The sequence below is a fragment of the Chaetodon trifascialis genome, chromosome 15 (genome assembly GCF_039877785.1).
Source record: "Chaetodon trifascialis isolate fChaTrf1 chromosome 15, fChaTrf1.hap1, whole genome shotgun sequence".
Taxonomy (NCBI): domain Eukaryota; kingdom Metazoa; phylum Chordata; class Actinopteri; order Chaetodontiformes; family Chaetodontidae; genus Chaetodon; species Chaetodon trifascialis.
In genome coordinates this window covers 1,632,609-1,654,599 of record NC_092070.1, presented here as the reverse complement: position 1 = coordinate 1,654,599, position 21,991 = coordinate 1,632,609, and the positions used below count along the sequence as shown (strand labels likewise).

Here is a 21,991-nt window from a genome sequence, read left to right as displayed (position 1 = left end):
ATAAATGCTTGGTTACAAAAAAGCCCCTTCAACAACCCTTTCTAAGGGATCAAAACAGGGTGATACAAGATAAAGTTACAAAGTTCTCATCATTGTAAACTGGGACTCAGGCTATAGTGCAGTTAAACCATGGCGTAAACTTTCCTTTCTTAAGTTTCCTTTGAACATACAAGCAGTAGGACTATAATGCTCCTCTGTTTATTCACCAGAGGCTTATCAACGCAGCCTCTTATTTCTCTCCAGAAAGAATGAACATTACTTGGCTATGACTGCTGTAAGCTTGTTCTTAGTTGCGGTATCCATATGCCTCTGTCCAAACTTTGGTCTTGTCAGTTGACCCATCTGGCAACTTTTTGAAACTAAACTTTCTATTCAGAATCTCGTTCGCATCCATTTCAGCCATTCGCGCTTGACATCCGCCTACACTTTCACAGCTAGCAAGCAGGCAAGATCAAAACATGCCTATTGTTTTGTTTCCGGTTTACAATTGGATCCTGCAGTTTTTGTAACATTACTAGCAGTGGCCACAGCTTATAAAAAAACTACAAGTTCACTACGTTAATCACACGATAAAAAAAAATGACGCTGTTAAAATTGATTTGCGTTAACGCCTTAATAACGCAATATTTTTGACAGCACTAATAATATTGTGAATCCTCCTTTTCTACCTCACCTCATGGCCCTGTGACAAGGGGTTCTTGTTTAAAAATGTAGCTTTAAAAATATTATTTTAGCAGATGTTGTAAGTACGCTGTGCATGATCCAAAATTAATTTTACACTTAATGTAATCCAGTGACCACACCGCAAACCACTAATCTATTTTTTCCAGTATTCATCTCAACTGTCCCAGAAATTGTGCATTTATGTGTGCAAAAAACAAATTTTTGTGGTGTGCTCGGGTGGGGTGGGGGCCCCAGGGATTTCTTGCTTGGAGTCTAAGGAGACCCTAGCAACGCCACTGGTATACTGAACAGACTGCCTTCAACACAGCTCAGAGCCTCAGGTTCATGACTGCTGAACTTTCTGGCTAGTGTCCATGTAGAAAAGTGAAGTATGTGTCGCTGTAGGTGGCAGAATTTCAAAGCATTCCATGTTTGGATTTAAATACAATGGCGTGATGGTTTGAGATGACATGAAACGTTGAACATTTCGACGGTTTAGTATAAAATAAGTTAACGTATATTAACAAGCGCTGTGAAGTTACATAATTATTCTTGTTCCGGCTGAAATTCTGGAGATAATGAAAGGTTTGCCAACCAACGAGACCCCTGTTTAAACGTAAATAAATATTATAATGGACAACCGTTGCCTGATTACTAAGTAATACTTCGGAGCTTCATGTTTCTTTTACACCCTGCGCGAGCCAGTAGGTTGGAATGATGTCACGGATCTTCTAAATGACCAAATAAGGAAATTGACACATGTAAGTGGAATTTGTTGTGCTCGGTTTTCCGTTATATTGAGAAGAAAGCTGAAGCGTGTGTTCTTCTCTATCTATTCTTTATCATATCGTGTTCGTGCGTGCCACCGACACACCGCCTGCTGTGTGAATATTGGTGGTTTAAGCAGCTTTAATTTCTTGAGGAGAGAGGAAAGAGGAAGCAGTTCCGCCCTCAGAAGCTGCCTGGAGGCCGCGTAGAAAAGAGCAGAAAGAAAAGAGAAGTGAGTCAGGCCGCCTCAGGTTATTCTGTGCTTTTGTTTTGTTATTTATCTATTTAGTTATTGTGACGGATGGACAGTGCAACTCCGGTGGGACATTAGATTTCAGGTGTGATGCTGAACGCCGTAGTTGCGTGATGAAAAAGTCGGTGAGGAAAATGAGCTTCATGTAAGAAGTTTGAGTTTGAGGCTGCGCTGAAAATCCTCCATGCTGGTGTCTTTTGCTGACATTCACATTAACAGGCGGATCGACTCCAGGACTTTGCTTTGGATTTTCTGTTGAATCGACTTGGCTTTAACTGCTGCTGAACTGTGGGTCTGTGATTCAGGACCTGAAAGTTTTTGATCCAGACACAACCAGTTCAAAACCAGTATGAGTGGAGAAGAGGAAAGATTCAAACTGGTAGTGGTGGGAGGAGGAGGGGTGGGGAAGAGCGCTTTGACCATCCAGTTCATCCAGGTACTGTCTCTCTATCTTTCACTGTCCCCCTATGTACTATTGACACTTAAAGTTTAGGCTGTTGTACGTAGGCTACTCTGTTGTATGTTTAATGTATTATGATCATAATAATAACCAAATTATGAAAAATCTCTCTGCCTTGTAAGTCATAAATTGTCAAGTAATTATTCATCAATAAGAATCACAGGTTTCTCCCTCTCTCATGAGCCATAGTTATTAAGTCTTATAGCTGAATGATAAGTAAAAAACAAAAAACAAAAAAACCCTTAGAAGTCCTTTACAAAGGTTGCAGCAATCATGCGTAGGCCCACCTTAATTCTCTGCACAATTTTGCACACATTACTGTGTTAGATTTTTCCCACCTTGTCTGCAGCATTGGTACCATGTCTGTTAGCGCTGGAAGTAACAAAAATTATTGATAAAAATGGAGGTGATAAAAATGCATGTGGGTTGAAAAATGGAATGGTAAAATTGGATGTGAAATGAAAGATGGGGTGATAAATGATCAAGTGGTATCACTAATTGAAAGTCAGCTTGATTAGAACAGCTGTGATATGATGAAAACAGAGCCGTGCTTTATCATTTTCACAGTCACTTCATCTTTCACCATTCACAACACAAATTTACCATTTATCAATTTATCATTTAAGGAAGCTGGCCTCAGGGGTGGGAGCAACAAAAAATAATTTTAAAAAATGGAAGTGATGATGTTTAACATTACATATTACCACCAAGTACTAATGGTGTAATCTTTTTTTTATTTTTTTTTTATGTTTTGGTAATTAATTACAAATCTCATATACTTTATGTAGCTGCTGGCCACATTTTTGGAGGTGGTTTTTCTGCTCTCCTGGCAGTTATTGCTTTAGAAACTGTTAGTCACTGTTTCTGGCAGATGCAAGGATATATACCACATCCATCTTTCCCTACCTGGGTCGTACTTAACCATTAGTAACAAATGGCCACTCTCCAATAGTATGGGGCCAGATATTTCTTGGGAGAGTTGTGAGACAAGTCACTGTAGACAGCAGAAAGTGTGCCCTGAGTGCTGCCAGTGCAGTTTGCTACTAACATTTGGTGTGTCTCACAGTCCTACTTTGTGTCAGACTACGACCCCACCATTGAAGACTCCTACACCAAGATCTGTACTGTGGATGGAAAGGAGACTCGGCTGGACAGTAAGGCTGTTTCACACTGGACATAAATTCATATCTCACGCTGTTTGACAGAGTGATCGTAGGGTGTGTGAAAGGCTTTGTTTGAAAGTAGAAGGCGTGTTGTTCTGTGATGTGATATGACACAAGCAGTGTTTTTGCTCTCTGGATGTTTCATTCCCTTGTTAGGACTTGTACTTGGCCAGTGTTGCTGCATCAAACCAGGCTGTAGTGTGTTGGGTCACACTGCTGCTCCACCACACAATAATATATGAATTATCAGATGTATAAATACTGAATCTGCAGACTCTCTGACTTTGGCTGGCTGCCCTTCATACTGAATGTGTGATTTCTATTTGTTTACAACACTGTAGATTTGACTCCAATGTTAGAATGCTGTATTCTGGGTTATTCTTCTCTGTACCTTGCCCTTCTGAAACAATACTGGAAAACAAAGTAGACAATTTTGGTGAAAGATAAGGTTCTGGGTAGGTTTGGGCGGTAATCCGGTAATAAGGTATCCCGAGGTATCTAAAAATAGCAACGTATCAGTTTCATTACCGTCATTTAAAAAAATGCTGCGCATATAGGTCTATAGGGGTCTAACATAATTGTAGCATTGTCATAAGAAAAATGAAGTCCACTCTGTTCAATGTATCTGGTTGAATTTTTACTCGAGGATAAGGTGACTGTGCAAAAGTACGTGTTAAGAATGAACCCGAGCAGTCGTACAGATGTTCATTTAGGCGCATCTGAGCAGAGTACCGTTATTTCGTACACGGAGAAACTCCTCTGTTGAAAACAGTTTCTCAGCCTTTTTCTGCTTGCTATTGTTCTTAGCTCTCATAAAAGGACGAAAAGCAAATAAAACAGTAAAATAACACTTTGGGCTGTTCAGCAGAGTCCTCTGTGAGCGCTCTGCTTCTTCGTGAGACGGAGCGGCGAAACTAACTGCGTGGTTACGCTGGTCAACAGCTCAGCGACCCGCCCACATTCACCATAGAAACACCAATGACGATCCAGAAGGAAGTAAGCCCAGAGATAAGTTATTGCATGAAGAGCGCTCCCTCCACTCTAGAAACCGTTTCCTCTTTATGTAAACAAGCAGGACCTTTGCTATTGATCTCAAACTAACACAGAGTCATAGGAGGAGACATTAGCAGCGTTTTTTTCAGGCTGGAATATAACTTTTGACCACAAAATAGCAAAGGTAAAACATACTTTATGATTTAGCGAAGTTTTTTTTTGTTACTCTTTTTGGCTGCTGGCTCGCCGAGTTTTCGTCGCACAGTGAGGATACAGACATCTTCGTGATCATCAGACGCTCTGTTTTCATGTGATACCGGGCTTTTGAGGTTTGCTTGAAGTGGTGTATGGCAAGCTGTTCCTGTCAGAAATATGTATGGCAAGAAATACACCACATTCAGTCGCGTTTCAACTGCATTACGGCGTAAAAAACGCCGTTTTTTCAGACTTAACGCCTTTTTTTACGCCGTAATGCGCAAAAAGAACGCCGCTTTTTACGCCGTAATGAAGTCCTCCGAGAACGACCGTAAAAGACGCCGTTTTGTGCATCACAACACGCGTAAAATACGCGCGTTTGTGCATATCACAATGCGCGTAAAAACCGGCGTTTTCCCAGTATGACAATAATCTCCACCCTTCTTTTCTCTCGGCCACTCAACTTGAAGTGTCTGCGCCCAATTGCTGATCAAGACAAGCAGACCAAATCAGTTGAGCACAGATCTCCATTGTGGCAAAGTTTGTCTGAACTTACCTTGTAGTTTCTCATAGGTAAATATTTTGGATGATAGGCAGGAATATATCCCATAAATTAACTTCATCATTATTTTAAATTCCTCTTCCATGCATCGTTTATTTATTTCTTTTTGTGGTTAATGCTTCTATGTCATTGTTGATTCTGACTGCTGTAGCCACTGAGGAATGAAGCGAGGAAGTGGTGCAGTGGTTAGAGCTCCTTGTAGCAAACCCCAGCCAGACAATGGTGAAGCGTACTGATGTTTCACAAAGCATTTATTTATGTTCAGCCGTCAGCCTTGTTTTGAACACAAATGTACTTTTCTGTCCTTCACTCCTTTCTTCACGAAACACCGTAAGAGCTTGTTCCCATTCCAGCTAGGCGCTTATCATTTTCATACATCTCCTTTGCATTGGACAGCAACACCGTGTAATCCGTTTCTCCTCTTCCCGTATGATTTTTCGTACTTTATGGATACGTGTCCCTCATGTCAAGTGACGCTTCTTAGCTGTACACTTCCTGTGCCGCCGGAAAGGCACCAAAATAAGAGCTCGTAACATTAAAATACACCTTCAAGAAAAAAAAAAAAGAAAAAAAAAAAAAACATGGACGGAACGGTTATTTTAACACTAACAAAACAAAGGCTTACAAAAACTGATGAACTGATCAACAGACCTTTTATAGGAGTCATTTACACTCCTGCTCTGTAATCAGTGCTCTATTAGCTTGCAGGTTTGAATCCAGCGAGTGGCATTGTTTACTTGGACCTTTTGCTGTTTATTTATTTATTTTACAACTCTGTCATGCACCACCTTGCTATATTGTGATGTATTTGTTTGGATATAAACCCACTGACTTTGCAGCCCTGTGTTAGTAAACAAGATGGCAGAAACCTGTGTGGACTTCCAATTTTTCCTCTCATATCTGTCGATGTTTTGACGTTATTTAAACTCCCCTTCCATGCATTTCTAGGATATATAGACATATATTTTGGGTACATATACTTTTTTTTTTTTTTTTGCTTTGGTAAGCCTTCTGGTAGAATCAGGAGGGGAGGAAACACAGCTAAGATCATTACAATGCTTCACCTATCTGGAATTAAGATATGGAATTATTGGACTTGGGTTGAACATAATACTTCCATTACACATCTGCACAAAACATAAAGTATATATAAATAAACAGAATGTGAAATAAACAGATACAATAAACAGTAGAATATAGGTTAAGTTAAAGAATAGCAGCAGGGATGTGTGAATGGAGGGAAGAGAAGTCCCAATGATTTTCTCTGCTGTCCTCACCACTCTCCTCACATTCTTCCAGTCAGCAGCACTGCAGCCTCCACACCACACAGAGATGCCGCTGGTCAAGATGCTCTCTATGGTGCTTCTGTAGACGTGAGGTTGGGCTGGGGCAGGTGGGCTCTCCTCATCCTGGACAGAAAGTGCAGGCGTTGCGGTGCTCTTTTCACCAGTAGTGTTCACAGACCAGGTGAGGTTGTCTGTGATGTGCACCCCCAGGAACTTGGTGCTGCTGACCACCTCCACAGCCATGTTGTTGAGGAGAAGTGGAGCGTGACTGGGCTGGTTCTTCCTGCAGACAACAATGATGATTGGTTTTATCCACATTCAGGATCAGGTTGTTGACTTTGCACCAGCCCACCAGCTGCGCCACCTCTTCTCTGTTGGCCAGGTCGCTGTCGTCCCTGATGAGGCCCACCACTGTTGTGTCATCAGATAGGACTGTTTTGAGTGCACTGACTGGGATATATGTCTGAGATATATATTATGATGATCTTAGCTGTGTTTCCTCCCTTCCTGATTCTACCAGAATTCTTACCAGAGCAAAACCAAAAAACAAACAAACAAACCAAAAAGTATATATATATATATATATATATATATGTGTGTGTGTGTGTGTGTGTGTGTGTGTGTGTGTGCATACCCAAAATATATGTCTATATATCCTAGCAATGCATGGAAGGGGAGTTTAAATAACGTCAAAACATCGACAGAAATGAGAGGAAAAATTGGAAGTCCACACAGGTTTCTGCCATCTTGTTTACTAACACAGGGCTGCAAAGTCAGTGGGTTTATATCCAAATAAATACATCACAATATCGCAAGGTGGCGCATGACAGAGTTGTAAAATAAATAAATAAACAACAAAAGGTCCAAGTAAACAATGCCACTCGCTGGATTCGAACCTGCAAGCTAATAGAACACTGATTACAGAGCAGGAGTGTAAATGACTCCTATAAAAGGTCTGTTGATCAGTTCATCAGTTTTTGTAAGCCTTTGTTTTGTTAGTGTTAAAATAACCGTTCCCTCCATGTTTTGTTTTGTTTTTGAAGGTGTATTTTAATGTTACGAGCTCTTATTTTGGTGCCTTTCCGGCGGCACAGGAAGTGTACAGCTAAGAAGCGTCACTTGACATGAGGGACACGTATCCATAAAGTACGAAAAATCATACGGGAAGAGGAAAAACGGATCACACGGTGTTGCTGTCCAATGCAAAGGAGATGTATGAAAATGATAAGCGCCTAGCTGGAATGGGAACAAGCTCTTACGGTGTTTCGTGAAGAAAGGAGTGAAGGACAGAAAAGTACATTTGTGTTCAAAACAAGGCTGACGGCTGAACATAAATAAATGCTTTGTGAAACATCAGTACGCTTCACCATTGTCTGGCTGGGGTTTGCTACAAGGAGCTCTAACCACTGCACCACTTCCTCGCTTCATTCCTCAGTGGCTACAGCAGTCAGAATCAACAATGACATAGAAGCATTAACCACAAAAAGAAATAAATAAACGATGCATGGAAGAGGAATTTAAAATAATGATGAAGTTAATATATGGGATATATTCCTGCCTATCATCCAAAATATTTACCTATGAGAAACTACAAGGTAAGTTCAGACAAACTTTGCCACAACGGAGATCTGTGCTCAACTGATTTGGTCTGCTTGTCTTGATCGGCGATTGGGCGCAGACACTTCAAGTTGAGTGGCCGAGAGAAAAGAAGGGTGGAGATTATTATCATACTGGGAAAACGCCGTTTTTTACGCGCGTTGTGATGTGCACAAACGCGCGTATTTTACGCGCGTTGTGATGCACAAAACGGCGTCTTTTACGGTCGTTCTCGGAGGACTTCATTACGGCGTAAAAAGCGGCGTTCTTTTTGCGCATTACGGCGTAAAAAACGGCGTAAAGTCTGAAAAAAAAACGGCGTTTTTTACGCCGTAATGCAGTTGAAACGCGACTGGATGTGGCGTATTTCTGACAGGAACGGCTTGCCATACCCTGCAGCTTGATTTTTAATTAGTCATGGTAATACCGTATACCCCGGGAAAATGTGGGGAAAGTTTGACGGTAGCAAAATTTGGATACCGCCCAACTCTATTTCTGGGATGTAAAGAAGTAATACGAGGTCATTATTTCAATTCAATTCAATTCAATTTTATTTGTATAGCGCCAAATCACAACAGAAGTTGTCTCAGGACACTTTCCATATAGAGCTGGTACAGACCAAGCTCTTTTATCTACAAGGAAACCAACAATTCCCCCATGAGCAAGCACTTGGCGACAGTGGCGAGGAAAAACTTCCTTTTCCTTATCTTCCTTATCTCTAAACCACATAGATTTGATTTTACTCTCATATTGGGAGCACTTGTTATACTGTATGTCTTCAAGTGATGGGTATGCAGATGTTGCAGTGTGTGTAGTTGGTGGTGTAAAGGGTGGGACCAGCATATCATGACACTCACTCATGTTTGTGCCTGTCGTGTAGCATTATATATGAGTCACACAGCTAAGCATTCATTTTTCTGAAAGTTAAAACCTAGAAGGTTCTCAAATAACACTTGCTGTTTTAAAGGTATTTCCAAAATTCTCAAAGAGTCATTAATCTAGCCCTCTGGTGCATAGCGGTCACTGCAGTGGACAGCTACTAAAAAGTTATTTTCTCTTTAATGCATTGGCTTCTTTGGTGGAACAGCATATCAGCCTCTAGAGTGCTCTCTGCTGTCATACTCCATTGAGGTCAATTCAGTGGTCAGTCGGTGTAACTGCAAGTAAATTTCCTCTGAATCCAAGATGGCCGACAAACAGCCACGCCTGCCGACCACTGCTGGCATATCCTGTAAATCCTTCTATGCTGGAAGAGCCCCACTGGTAAAAAAAATATGATGATATACAGTAACATCTAAGGAAGGATATCATCTGTTTGGAATATCAAATTTTTATGTCCAATATGTAGAAAATTACGATTAACCATGTGTCCAATGAAGTGGACATCATGCATCACCGGGTATACTTTTTAACACAAGTCGTATAATTGCTTCGCTGTTTCTTGTGACTGTTTTGGTTATAAGTAAGTGTATAATTGTTATATTCATAAGCTACTCATTTAAAATATACATTTTGTGCAGATTAGCTGTAGTTTGTGTTACTATAATAATTATTTTATCATATTTTGTAGACTTCAAGCGCAGCAAAGAATAAGGCAGCCTACAGAATAGTTCAGGACATTCCGTCCAGCTCCAGTGATGATGAGGACAGTGATGATGAGTGTAGTGAAAACAGTGATGATGAGTGGCTGCCAGAGAAGAACAAAGACATAGGAGCTGAGGATGATGGAGGTACAGACAGTCATGATGCAGAAAGTGAGGATGATGAGGGGGAGGATGCAGAGGAAGGTCAGCATGATCAGGGAGCTGTGGAAGATGGGCACATGGCACCTGACCACACTCTTTTAGGGATCAACCTGATCATGGGGTACATTCGGTATCCTAGGGCACGAATGTACTGGTCTAGTGAGGATGGCCTTCGTCTTGGAATAATTGCAAATGCCATGTCTGTAAACAGATATGAGCAAATCCTGAGATACCTGCACTTTGTAGATAACTTGACTTACCAGCCAGCGAACACGGATAGGCTCTTCAAAATAAGACCATTGCTAAGTGCACTTCAGGAGACATTCAAGGCAGCAGCAGATCCTGAGGAATTTCAGTCAGTTGATGAGCAGATCATTCCTTTCAAAGGCCTACTGTCCATCAAACAATACATACCAAAAAAGCCCAAACCCTGGGGAGTGAAAGTGTGGGTGAGGGCAGGAACCTCAGGCTATATGAATAGATTTGAAGTGTACCAAGGCTCTGCAAGTAGTGGTCACATCAGTGCATTGGGAATGGCTGGGGATGTGGTGATGCGTCTTTGCGATGACATAAAACACAAAAATCACAAGGTGTTTTTTGATAACTTCTTCTGCAGCATTCCACTCATCAAGGCCTTGAAAGACCAAGGCATCTACGGCACAGGTACATGCAGAGCAAACAGGCTGAAGGGAGCAGATCAGAAACTCAAGACTGAAAAACAACTGAAAGAAATGGGCAGAGGAGCTTGCTCTGTTGTCAGCAATGATGCAAACATCACTGTCACACGTTGGCTCGACAGTTCAGTCATTCACATGGTCTCGTCCTGTGCTGGCCAGTCCCCTGAAGATGTTGCCAACAGATGGGTCAAGAAGGAAAAAAAGATGATGATGGTCCAAAAACCCTTCTCTGTGGCCCTTTACAATCAACACATGGGTGGGGTTGATCTTGTTGACCAATGTCTGGCAATGTACCCCCACAGACGTTGAAACAAGAGGTGGTACATCCGAGTGTTTTTTCATTTTTTGGATGTGACCATTGTAAATGCCTGGCGCCTCTACCTGATGTCTGGTTTGGAAAAAATGAGACTCCTCCTCTTCAAAGCTTCTGTGGCCCGTGCACTGATAAATAGTGGCACCCTCCAGCAAAGCAAAAGAGGAAGACCCAGTGGGACCCCACAACCCGTGAAGCAGAGAGCAGTCACCAAAGTAACCCGTGAGGTCAGGTTTGGCACAGGATATCACTGGCCCCAACTCACTGAGGTGAAAAATGCAACAGATGCCATGATGCTGCATGCACACGGAAGACCAAATACATCTGCATGCAATGCTGTGTGCCACTGTGCCCTGGATGCTTTGCGAACTTTCATAAAACCTAGGTGTGATGAACATAGAAGTGTTCGAAGATGCAGAAAGTAAAATGTCAGTGCGTGTTTTCTTCCAACATGCTAATATAAGGGTTTGGTAATACTGTCCTGCATCCTTATAGAACTGTGGAGACTCACAAAAATGTTTCTCCTGTTGGAGATGGTTTGACACAATCAGATGCAAGATTCACAGCTATGAGTGTCATTGGTTTTCTTATTCAGGCCTAAACATTGTGCCTATACAGTGTTGAAATTTCCAAAAAATTGTTGAAATGTTTTTCAAAGCATAAAAGAAACAAGTGTTTGTATATTTACAATAGAACACAAGTTAATTGATTTTTACAGTAAGTTCACAATGTTTTATATTGAGTGCTTAGGCGCATGTAGTCCACTGCAGTGGACATGTCTGTAACTTTATGAAAAAATCATATTTTTGGAAAAAAAAAAAAGTTGAACATTTTTTTTCATGTCCTGAGAAGAATAAAAACACTTAAGAAAAAAATCTTGACCAAGGCTTTCATAATTCATGCATCAGAGGGCTAGACAAAAATAAAAGATTTTTACTTGTTTCTCAAGTTGTGACTTGAATTTACACATCATTGGCTGTTTTGTTATCAGTATTTTATATCTGTATACTTAGGTTTCTTCCATTATTTCTTATTTTCATATACACCCAAGTTTTTATATACTTTTTGTGTTATACAAAATGAGCAAGTAATTTCTGGCAACCATTTTAGGACTAAAATGTAGATTAAGAAATAGTCCATATCAGGACTACATTGTCAGCAGAGTGTGTGTGTGTGTGTGTGTGTGTGTGTGTGTGTGTGTGTGTGTGTGTGTGTGTGTGTGTGTGTGTGTGTGTTTGTTTGTTTGTCAGTTTTGGACACAGCAGGTCAGGAGGAGTTTGGAGCGATGAGGGAGCAGTACATGCGCTCAGGAGAAGGCTTCTTACTGGTGTTTGCACTCAATGACCGGGGCAGGTAATTGAAAGTGTGTGTGCGTGTATGCATCTTTCAGCTCCAGATAAGTGTTTGTAGTTTGATAAGTGCTTCAGGAGTGGACAGAGGTTTGTCGGTGTAATAGTGTGATGCTGTCGCTCAAGGTGGCTGTCTGTCTTCCTGTTTAAGAGGAAGTGCAGTGAGCTGTTGCCATGGTGAGACCGACGTGACTCACTGTCCAGCTGTTATTTAGTTAGGCACAGGGATTCTGTAAACCCCTTTTATATACTGCGTTTGAAGTTTTACTGTTCTTGCCTCTGTTTTCATTTGGTTTGTAGCAGAGCTACAATACATGTACATTAGTAGATACAGGGTATATTAACAGGGTCTATCAGATATTAGATAAAGGCTCTTCAAAGCTCTGTGGTGGTTTTGCAGAAAAAAGCCCAAATATTCATTTGTATGGCTTGATTTAAGCTAAATTACATAAACCTGACAAATTAAAAAGAAATGTGATCAATGTGCCTTACATGAAAAGTGAATTGATTGTTTATAATCACTTATGGATATGTGCTGTATAGCTTGATTGACAAATGTCAATGTCGGGGTACACCCTGAACCGGTCAGCAGTCAATCACAGGGCAACATATACAGACAGACAACCATTCACGCTCACACCTAAGGACAATTTCAGAGTCACCAATTAATCTAATGAGCATGTTTTTGGTCTGTGGGGGGAAGCCAGAGTGCCTGGAGAGAACCCACACATGCACGGGAAGAACATGCAAACTTCACACAGAAAGGCCCGACCCAATTAAACCGGCAGCCTTCTTGTTGTGAGGCACATGCACTATATATATACATATATACATACACACACACACACACACACACACACACACACACACACACACACATACATATATATATACATACATATACATACATACACACACACACACACACACACACACACACACACACACACACACACACACACAGTCTACACACAGTTTGGGCACTCCTGATCATTTTCAAGATTTTCCTTTATAAATCATTGGTTGTTCAAATCAGCAATTTCAGTTAAATATATCATATAGCAGACAAACACAGTGATATTTGAGAAGTGAAATGAAGTTTATAGGATTTACAGAAAGTGTGCAATAATTACTTTAAACAAAAGTAGACGAGTGCATAAATTTGGGCACCCCAACAGAAAAATTACATCAATATTTAGTAGATCCTCCTTTTGCAGACATAACAGCCTCTAAACGCTTCCTATAGCTTCCAATGAGGGTCTGGATTCTTGTTGAAGGTATTTTTGACCATTCTTCTTTACAAAACATCTCCAGTTCAGTCAGGTTTGATGGTTTCTGAGCATGGACAGCCCGCTTTAAATCACACCACAGATTTTCAATAATATTCAGGTCTGGGGACTGAGATGGCCATTCCAGAACGTTGTACTTGTTCCTCTGCATGAATGCCTTAGTGGACTTTGAGCAATGTTTAGGGTCGTTGTCTTGTTGAAGTATCCAGCCCCGGCGCAACTTCAACTTTGTCACTGATTCTTGAACATTGTTCGCAGAAATCTGCTGATACTGACTGGAATCCATGCGACCTTCAACTTTAACAAGGTTGCCAGTTCCTGCACTGGCCACACAGCCCCACAGCATGATGGAACCACCACCAAATTTTACTGTGGGTAGCAAGTGTTTGTCTTGGAATGCTGTGTTCTTCTTCCGCCATGCTTACCGCCCCTTGTTATGTCCAAATAACTCAATTTTAGTTTCATCAGTCCACAGCACCTTATTCCAAAATGAGGCTGGCTTGTCCAAATGTGCTTTAGCATACCTCAAACGACTCTGTTTGTGGCGTGTGTGCAGAAAAGGCTTCTGCCGCATTACTCTCCCATACAGCATCTCCTTGTGCAAAGTGTGCTGAATAGTTGAACGATGCACAGTGACACCATCTGCAGCAAGATCATGTTGTAGGTCTTTGGAGCTGATCTGCTGGTTGAGTTTGACTGTTCTCACCATCCTTCGCCTCTGCTTATCTGAGACTTTTCTTGGCCTGCCACTCCGGGCCTTGACTTGAACTGTGCCTGTGGTCTTCCACTTTCTCACTATGTTCCTCACAGTGGAAACTGACAGCTGAAATCTCTGAGCCAGCTTTTTGTATCTTTCCCCTAAACCATGATGTTGCACAATCTTTGTTTTCAGGTCATTTGACAGTTGTTTTGAGGCTCCCATGTTGCCACTCTTCAGAGAAGATGCAAAGAGGAGAACAACTTGCAACTGGCCACCTTACATACCCTTTCTCATGATTGGCTTCATCTGTGTATGTAGGTCAAGGGTCAATGAGCTTACCAAACAAATTTTGAGTTCCAATAATTAGTGTTAAAGGTATTCAAATCAATAAAACAACAAGGGTGCCCAAATTTATGCACCTGCCTACTTTTGTTTAAGTAATAATTGCACACTTTCTGTAAATCCTATAAACTTCATTTCACTTCTCAAATATCACTGTGTTTTTCTGCTATATGATCTATTTAACTGAAATTGCTGATTCGAACAACCAATGATTTATAAAGGAAAATCTTGAAAATGATCAGGGGTGCCCAAACTTTTTCATACCGCTGTGTGTGTATGTGTGTGTATATATATATATATATATATATATATATATATATATATATATATATATATATATATATATAAGAAGGAAGTAACCCCAGAGATAGGTTATCGCATAAACTCTCGAAACCCCCTCCTCTTTATGTAAACAACTAGGACCTTCGTGATTGAGCTCAAACTAACACAGAGTCATTTGAGGAGACATTAGCAGCGTTTTTTCGAGCTGGAATATAACTTTTGACCACAAAACAGCAAAGGTAAGACATACTGTATGATTTAGCAAAGTTTTTTTCTGCTACTCTTTGGGTGCTAGCTCGCAGAGTTTTCGTTGCACAGTGAGGAGGCAAAGTGATCATCAGACTCTCTGCTTTCATATGATACTGAGCTATTGTAGTTTGCGTGAAGTGGTGAAATCAGCAGATGCGGTACCGCTGACGTGCGCTATTTTTGTGTTTTCATTACATGCGCATATAATTTCTTGGGGTATGAATTATGTGTCGTTTGGGTGGCAATGCTTGGCAGAGGATTTTAACTGAGTTTCTCCCCGTCAGTCTGGTATGCTACAAGTTAGGACTGGTGCTTCTTAGTGTGAGCACTGACCGTCTGAACTGCGCGCATGTCAAACTGCCCTGCAGCGTGATTTTTAATTGGTCACGGTAATACCGTATACCCTGGGAAAATGTGGGAAAGGATTGACGGTATCACAATTTGGATACCGCCCAACTATACTGTACCTAGTATCTTCTTTCCTGTAAATCAGTATACATACGAATCTATGCCTGTTGATACTGTGAATGTTAAATCTTTCCATTTGTCCTCTCAACAGCTACAACGAGGTCCAGAAATTTCACACCCAGATCCTGAGAGTGAAGGACCGAGATGACTTCCCCATGGTGCTGGTTGGAAACAAGGCTGACTTGGAACTGCAAAGAGTGGTGAGTAACACCATCATGCATCTAACATGCATGGTGTCAGTTAGCTTTCCCAATGTTCCTGGTTCCTGGAATATATTGGAGTGCAGAGAGATGTGCTCCAGAGAGAAAGTCAAGGACTTTGACCAATTTTTATCCAAGGTTGGGCCATAACAGAGGATTTGTGAAACTTACTCCCTATTCTGAACAAATAAACAAAAATAGAAAAGGCAGGGGAGAGCACAACACAGAGGCTTCTATCAGCAACATCTTTTTGATACCATAAATGTCAAGTTCATCTTCTTATTTAATTGCACAATGAAAATGTATTTCCTACACCAGTATTTCTGCCTTTAAATTAAACTGCAACAACCATGGAAGCAGACAGTAATCTCTTACCAAGCAAACCCAGTCTCAGACAAATATTACAATTACAATTAGTCATTAATCACTGGACTGCCAAGGCCAGGGATCAAACCACCAACCTCCCGATCAGTGGACAACTGCTCTACCTCCTGAGCTACAGCCGCCTTATCCTCCTACATCGGTAATGAAAGCTTTTATCTCTTATCTGGGCTAATCTCCTCATAGTACAGTAATATACAGGTGGATCTCTTTTCCTATTATTATAGGAGGGAATAGAGAGTCTAACGAGACCACAGCTGTACAGAATGAAAATGATGAGATCACAATGAATGGAAGCTGAACCTGGATATTGTTTTCTTTCTCTTCAGATTTCCAGGGAGGATGCTCAGGCATTTGCCAGAGAGAACAGGATCCACTACATGGAAGCTTCAGCCAAGAATCGCTACAACGTGGATGAGGCCTTCTTGGAGCTGGTGCAAATTATCAGGTATAGTTAATTATTTTACTTTGTTTTAGTTCACCACAGGTTTAGTCTAAATCCCGGTTCCTGCTTTATAGTTCCCCATTTTTTTCCACTGCATACATTGTCATTATTTATTTTTTACTGTCTTATGAAATCTTTCCTGCACTGTTTTGACTGTGTGTTTTTCTACCAGACCCTGAGAAAACCTCTGGTCCACCCTTTTGGTTTCTAACATATAACTCCATCTTCCTCTGAATGTCCTTCTCTTTCCTAAGTGGGGAATTAGATCAAAACATCCATGTGTTCAAACTGGGGGCATGTTATTAAAGATACTAGTGACAAAATGAAATATGATCCAGTTGGAGTTACAGATTATGTGTTGCTACACAGGGGCTTGTAATACTCACAGACAGTATTTTACTCTAGAAAATTGTCACAGCTGCAACCAAACAGCAGAAATACAAATTTTTGAAAAGGCCACGAGGGCTACTGCCGGAGAGTGTACATTATGATGAGATTCTTCAGAGATTTCAAACAATTAATGCTCAGCTAACATTAGCATGTCAAATAACACATGAAAAAGATCTCAAACACCGTTAGAATGCATTTAAGAATCATTTTACTGTAGGTTAGCATGTTAGCATTAGCATGCTAATCATTAGCATATTAGCACAGCAACCTGATATCACAAGTCAAACCTGTGCGCACCAACAAGTTCATAGGACCTCATGTTACCATTAGCCGCTGTTAGCATTGTAGCTAATGCTAACAGGTCAACATCTGTCATTACATCACTAACATCTCAAACTCACCAGTAATAGTCAGTAAGATAAGTGGCTCGTTATCAAGCCACCGCAGAGCTTGATGACGAGCTGATCATTTGAATCAGCCACATAGCTGCAGCTGAAGCTATATATGTGTGTTTGTGTTATGCTGTGTTATGCTTATGCTGACACAACCGTAGCTCCTATCAGAAAAAAACACAGACCGTCATCGCTGTCAGGACTTCCTGAACGATTGGTGTGATTTCGGTGTTTCTAGGCGGTAGGAAAAGTCCAATGATTTGTCAGTTTTTTGACCTCCTCCCATTCATTCCTTATGGGAAAGTAATAGCACACTGATCCCAATCAAGACGCACGTTTTGATATATAATTCGCCTGGGTGCTCTCGAAGCTGTAGGACAAGTAGCGAATCGAAATTTGACACGGAAGAGGAAAAAGAAAAAACACGCAGTATAAGAATAGGGCTCGAGGCTTCACCTCGTGGCCCTAATTAACCCAGCAGGAATGTGTGCCATTGCAACACCTTACCAAGAACCCTGCGCCGACACCCCCAAGTGAGAAGGCTACAATTTTTTCGCACAGAGCCACTGTCAATCTGAACATGGTCAAATACTAATGAGAGTGTGGACATGTTGGTTTGTCTAACAATCATTCTCCTGTCCTCCTTTTTTAGAGTCTTATGGAGTAGTAAAACAATGGTTACTGTTACTGCAGCACTGCTACCAACCCCTGAAGATACCTAGAGCTTTAATCTAGTATCACTTTCTGAGCAGTGCGTAAATATAGTTCCAGGAACTTGTCCCCAGAACGGGGTGCAAATCAATACCAGAAGCTGTGTCAGTGGATACACATTACATGTTGTTATGTTCAAGCAATGGAAAGGGTTGTAAGTACACTAAACAAAAATATAAATGCAAGACTTTTGTTTTTGCTTCCATTTTTCAAGAGCTCAACTCAACTCATTTTCTATATACACAAAAGATCCATTTCTCTCAAATATTGTTCACAAATCTGTCTAAATCTGTGTTAGTGAGCACTCCTTTGCCGAGATAATCCATCCCACCTCACAGGTGAGGCATATCAAGATGCTGATTAGACAGCATGATTATTGCACAGGTGTGCCTCAGGCTGGCCACAATAAAAGGCCACTCTAAAATGTTCAGTTTTATTACAAAGCACAATGCCACAGATGTCGCAAGTTTTGAGAGAGCGTGCAATTGGCATGCTGACTGGAGGAATGTCCACCTAAGCTGTTGCCTGTGAATTGAATGTTCATTTCTCTACCATAAGCCATCTCCAAAGGTGTTTCAGACAATTTGGCAGTACATCCAACCGGCCTCACAATCGCAGACCATGTGTAACCACACCACCCCAGGACCTCCACATCCAGCACGTTCACCTCCAAGATCGTCTGAGACCAGCCACCCGGACAGCTGCTGCAACAATTGGTTTGCGTAAACAAAGAATTTCTGCACAAACTGTCAGAAACCGTCTCAGGGAAGCTCATCTGCATGCTCATCAGGGTCTCAACCTGACCGCACTTCGTTGTCGTAACTGACTTGAGTGAGCAAATGCTCACATTCAATGGCATCTGGCACGTTGGAGAGGTGTTCTCTTCACAGATGAATCCTGGTTTTCACTGTTCAGGGCAGATGGCAGACAGCGTTTATGGTGTCGTGTGGGTGAGCGGTTTGCTGATGTCAATGTTGTGGATCGAGTGGCTCATGGTGGCGGTGGGGTTATGGCATGGGCAGGTGTATGGTATGGACAACGAACACAGGTGCATTTTATTGATGGCATTTTGAATACACACAGATACTGTGACGAGATCCTGAGGCCCATTGTTGTGCCATTCACCCACGACCATCACCTCATGTTGCAGTATGATAATGTATGGCCCCATGTTGTAAGGATCTGTATACAATTCCTGGAAGCTGAAAACATCCCAGTTCTTGCATGGCCAACATACTCACTGGACATGTCACCCATTGAGCATGTTTGGGATGCTCTGGATCAGCGTATACGACAGCGTGTTCCAGTTCCTGCCAATATCCAGCAACTTCACACAGCCATTGAAGAGGAGTGGACCAACATTCCACAGGCCACAATCAATAACCTGATCAACTCTATGTGAAGGAGATGTGTTGCACTGCGTGAGGCAAATGGTGGTCACACCAGATACTGACTGGTTTTGTGACCCCCCCAGACCCCCCAATAAAGAAAAACTGCACATTTCAGAGTGGCCTTTTATTGTGGCCAGCCTAAGGCACACCTCTGCAATATTCATGCTGTCTAATTAGCATTGTGGGGAGGCTGTGGCTCAGGAGGTAGAGCGGTCATCCACCTATCAGAAGGTCAGTGGTTTGATTCCTTGCCTTGGCAGTCCACATGCCGAAGTATCCTTAGGCAAGATACTGAACCCAAAAACCACCCCCGATGCTGTGCCATCAGTGTGTGAGTGGAGAATGCTCATAATGAGCAGGTGAATGTGTGTGCGAATGGGTGAATGCAGACTTGAGTTGTAAATGCGCTTTGAGTGGTCTTCAGACTAGAAAAGGGCTATACAAATACAGTCCATTTACCATATCTTGATATGCAACACCTGTGAGGTGGGATGGGTTAGCAAAGAAGAGGTGCTCACTAACACAGATTTAGACAGAGTTGTGAACAATATTTGAGAAAAATGGATCTTTGGTGTATATAGAAAATGTTTAAGATCATTGACTTGAGCTCTTGAAAAATGGGAGCAAAAACAAAAGAGTTGCGTTAATATTTTTGTTCAGTGTAGTTTTATCTATCAAGAATCTTTCTGAACAGGTTTCTTTTCAGATCTTTCAAACCTTTTTTAAACCTGCATTAATCAACATTTGGGATATCAACAGTGAATGGAATAACACTGCATAATATTAGGTTAATTCCTCTCCTCCTGTTTCTACTCTTCTTCATACACAGAAGGTTCCAAGAGATGGAGTGTCCTCCTCCTCCAGCTCATCACACAGGGAAGCAAAAGAGAGGTGGCTGTCCCTGTGTCCTCCTCTAAGGACTTTTCCATGGACACCAAAGCCTCGTCCCTCTACAGCTTGTCTAAAAATGTGTGTGTGTATATGTGTTTGTATGTGTGTGTGTGTGTGTGTGTGTGTGTGTGTGTGTGTGTGTGTGTGTGTGTGTGTGTACTGTATTTGTGTGTGTTTGTGTGTGTGAGAGAGAGATAAGTGTGTCATTTTCTTTCCAAATGGTTTCATTTGCACTTTTGCCGAAAAACAACTTTTAAATCAGTGTAATGTTTTATTTTAATGAAAGGATCTAAATGGAGAGGTGTCAGTACTAGTAGTGTTAGTTTGGTGGAAAAACAGGAAGTCACTACTCTGGCCTGTGTACCAGTGATGGGTAATTCCGACATTACTGTACAATGTTAGTGTCTGCAAATAAAAATATCATTACATCATCACATCTCATAGAAATGTTCAAATGACTGTTAGAAAGGATTGTGTATCCTGACTGGCTGACTGACTGGCTGACTGTGTTCTCACATGAACAATTTATTTCAAAATAGTATGTCTTTGGTGTACAAAAATGTATGTGTGAAAAATGTGCATCCATCACCTACCCATCTTTCAATCAGTGTTGCCATAATCAGATAGATTATTGACATGTTTATAAATTCCAAGGGCCTGATCAGTTTGTTCATTATCCAGATGCAGACAAATTCAGTATTGGAACTACTGGTCCTTGGCCATGCATAGCCTAGCTCATTGTGAAAGTCTAATGAAACATTTGATTAATGTACTTCCACCTGACATAACAGCAGAACTTGTTTCTGTGTTTGCTTATTTCAACATCTGACCAGTAGGCAACATGTTGGGCTGACAAACGCTCTCTGGATGCATATTGTTTTGTTTATAGGTGGACTGCATTCTGGTACTAATGTTTTTTTTTTTTACGTCTACATCATCAGTGTCTGAAAATGAGGGAAAATGTATAATGATGAAGTTAATGATAGATAATGTAAAGAAGATGCACACCAAGAAAAGGTTCACTAGAAAAAATTAAAAAATATATATCTAACAGTACTCCCCCCCCCAAATTTTCCATTTGTAATTCTTCAGGCAGTGTGGTTTCACTTTTTTTTTCCTTTTAAAAAGAATTCATATTAATATCTGCCTTACAAGTTGCAATTCACATTATCAGTTTTGTACAAAAATAAAAAAACAAATGACTTTTATACATTAAAACATTTAGCCATTTCTGTCTGTTGTGTCCTCTATGACTCTTCAAAGTGACACAGTTTTGACTGATTTTCTAGGGCTTCAGGTGATCTTCAAGTCTCATAACTTGGATTTTGTTGTGTCAGATATTGGTCCATGAGTGGGATTACAAACTTTACTACCAGTCTTAAGGCAGAGGAGCTGAAGTTGTTAGTTTAGTCATATGAGCATTGTTAGATTCATATACCTACTTGTTTGGGCTGTCACTAGATTGTGGGATTGTTGTTTTGAAGTGGAAGATGGAGCCAGTGTGTCATTGTCAGGTTCCAGTTGGTACAATAAGTTTCATTCCATGTTATCAATATCTCATTGACATACTCTATACAAACAATGGCACCACACTGGCACTATTTTTTACCCTCACATTGCCATACAGATCATAGCTCCAGTGAATCAAAATAAGTGAAGAACTGAGAATTCAACTACCCAATAATGGGTTAATAATGGGTTTCAAAATAAATTTTTCTTCACCACCATATGCAAAAAAAATTGAGTTCAAAATGTACATTGTACCACCACACTCTTGACTTTGAGACAGCCAGCCATATCTACCAGCATTCAACATGCTTATTTATTGACTTTTGAC

General features: G+C 41.0%; 1 protein-coding gene across 1 annotated transcript; it reads left to right on the top strand.

The window, feature by feature from the left end:
• Positions 1 to 1,408: 1,408 nt before the first annotated feature.
• On the top strand, positions 1,409 to 21,386 carry rras (RAS related). Its single transcript, XM_070981122.1, has 6 exons — positions 1,409 to 2,120; positions 3,211 to 3,298; positions 11,925 to 12,027; positions 15,445 to 15,553; positions 16,264 to 16,382; positions 20,093 to 21,386. Exons 1-6 carry the CDS (start codon positions 2,034 to 2,036, stop codon positions 20,178 to 20,180), a joined length of 594 nt encoding a protein of 197 aa, XP_070837223.1. The 5' UTR covers positions 1,409 to 2,033; the 3' UTR covers positions 20,181 to 21,386.
• The last annotated feature ends 605 nt before the right edge of the window (positions 21,387 to 21,991 follow it).

What these genes read in the sequence shown, in the direction of transcription:
- rras (XM_070981122.1), top strand. Translation starts at nt 2,034, where the DNA reads ATGAGTGGAGAAGAGGAAAGATTCAAACTGGTAGTGGTGGGAGGAGGA. An exon ending in TGACCATCCAGTTCATCCAG is followed by an intron (nt 2,121 to 3,210) that starts GTACTGTCTCTC and finishes TGTGTCTCACAG; the next exon opens with TCCTACTTTGTGTCAGACTA. An exon ending in ACTTGGAACTGCAAAGAGTG is followed by an intron (nt 15,554 to 16,263) that starts GTGAGTAACACC and finishes CTTTCTCTTCAG; the next exon opens with ATTTCCAGGGAGGATGCTCA.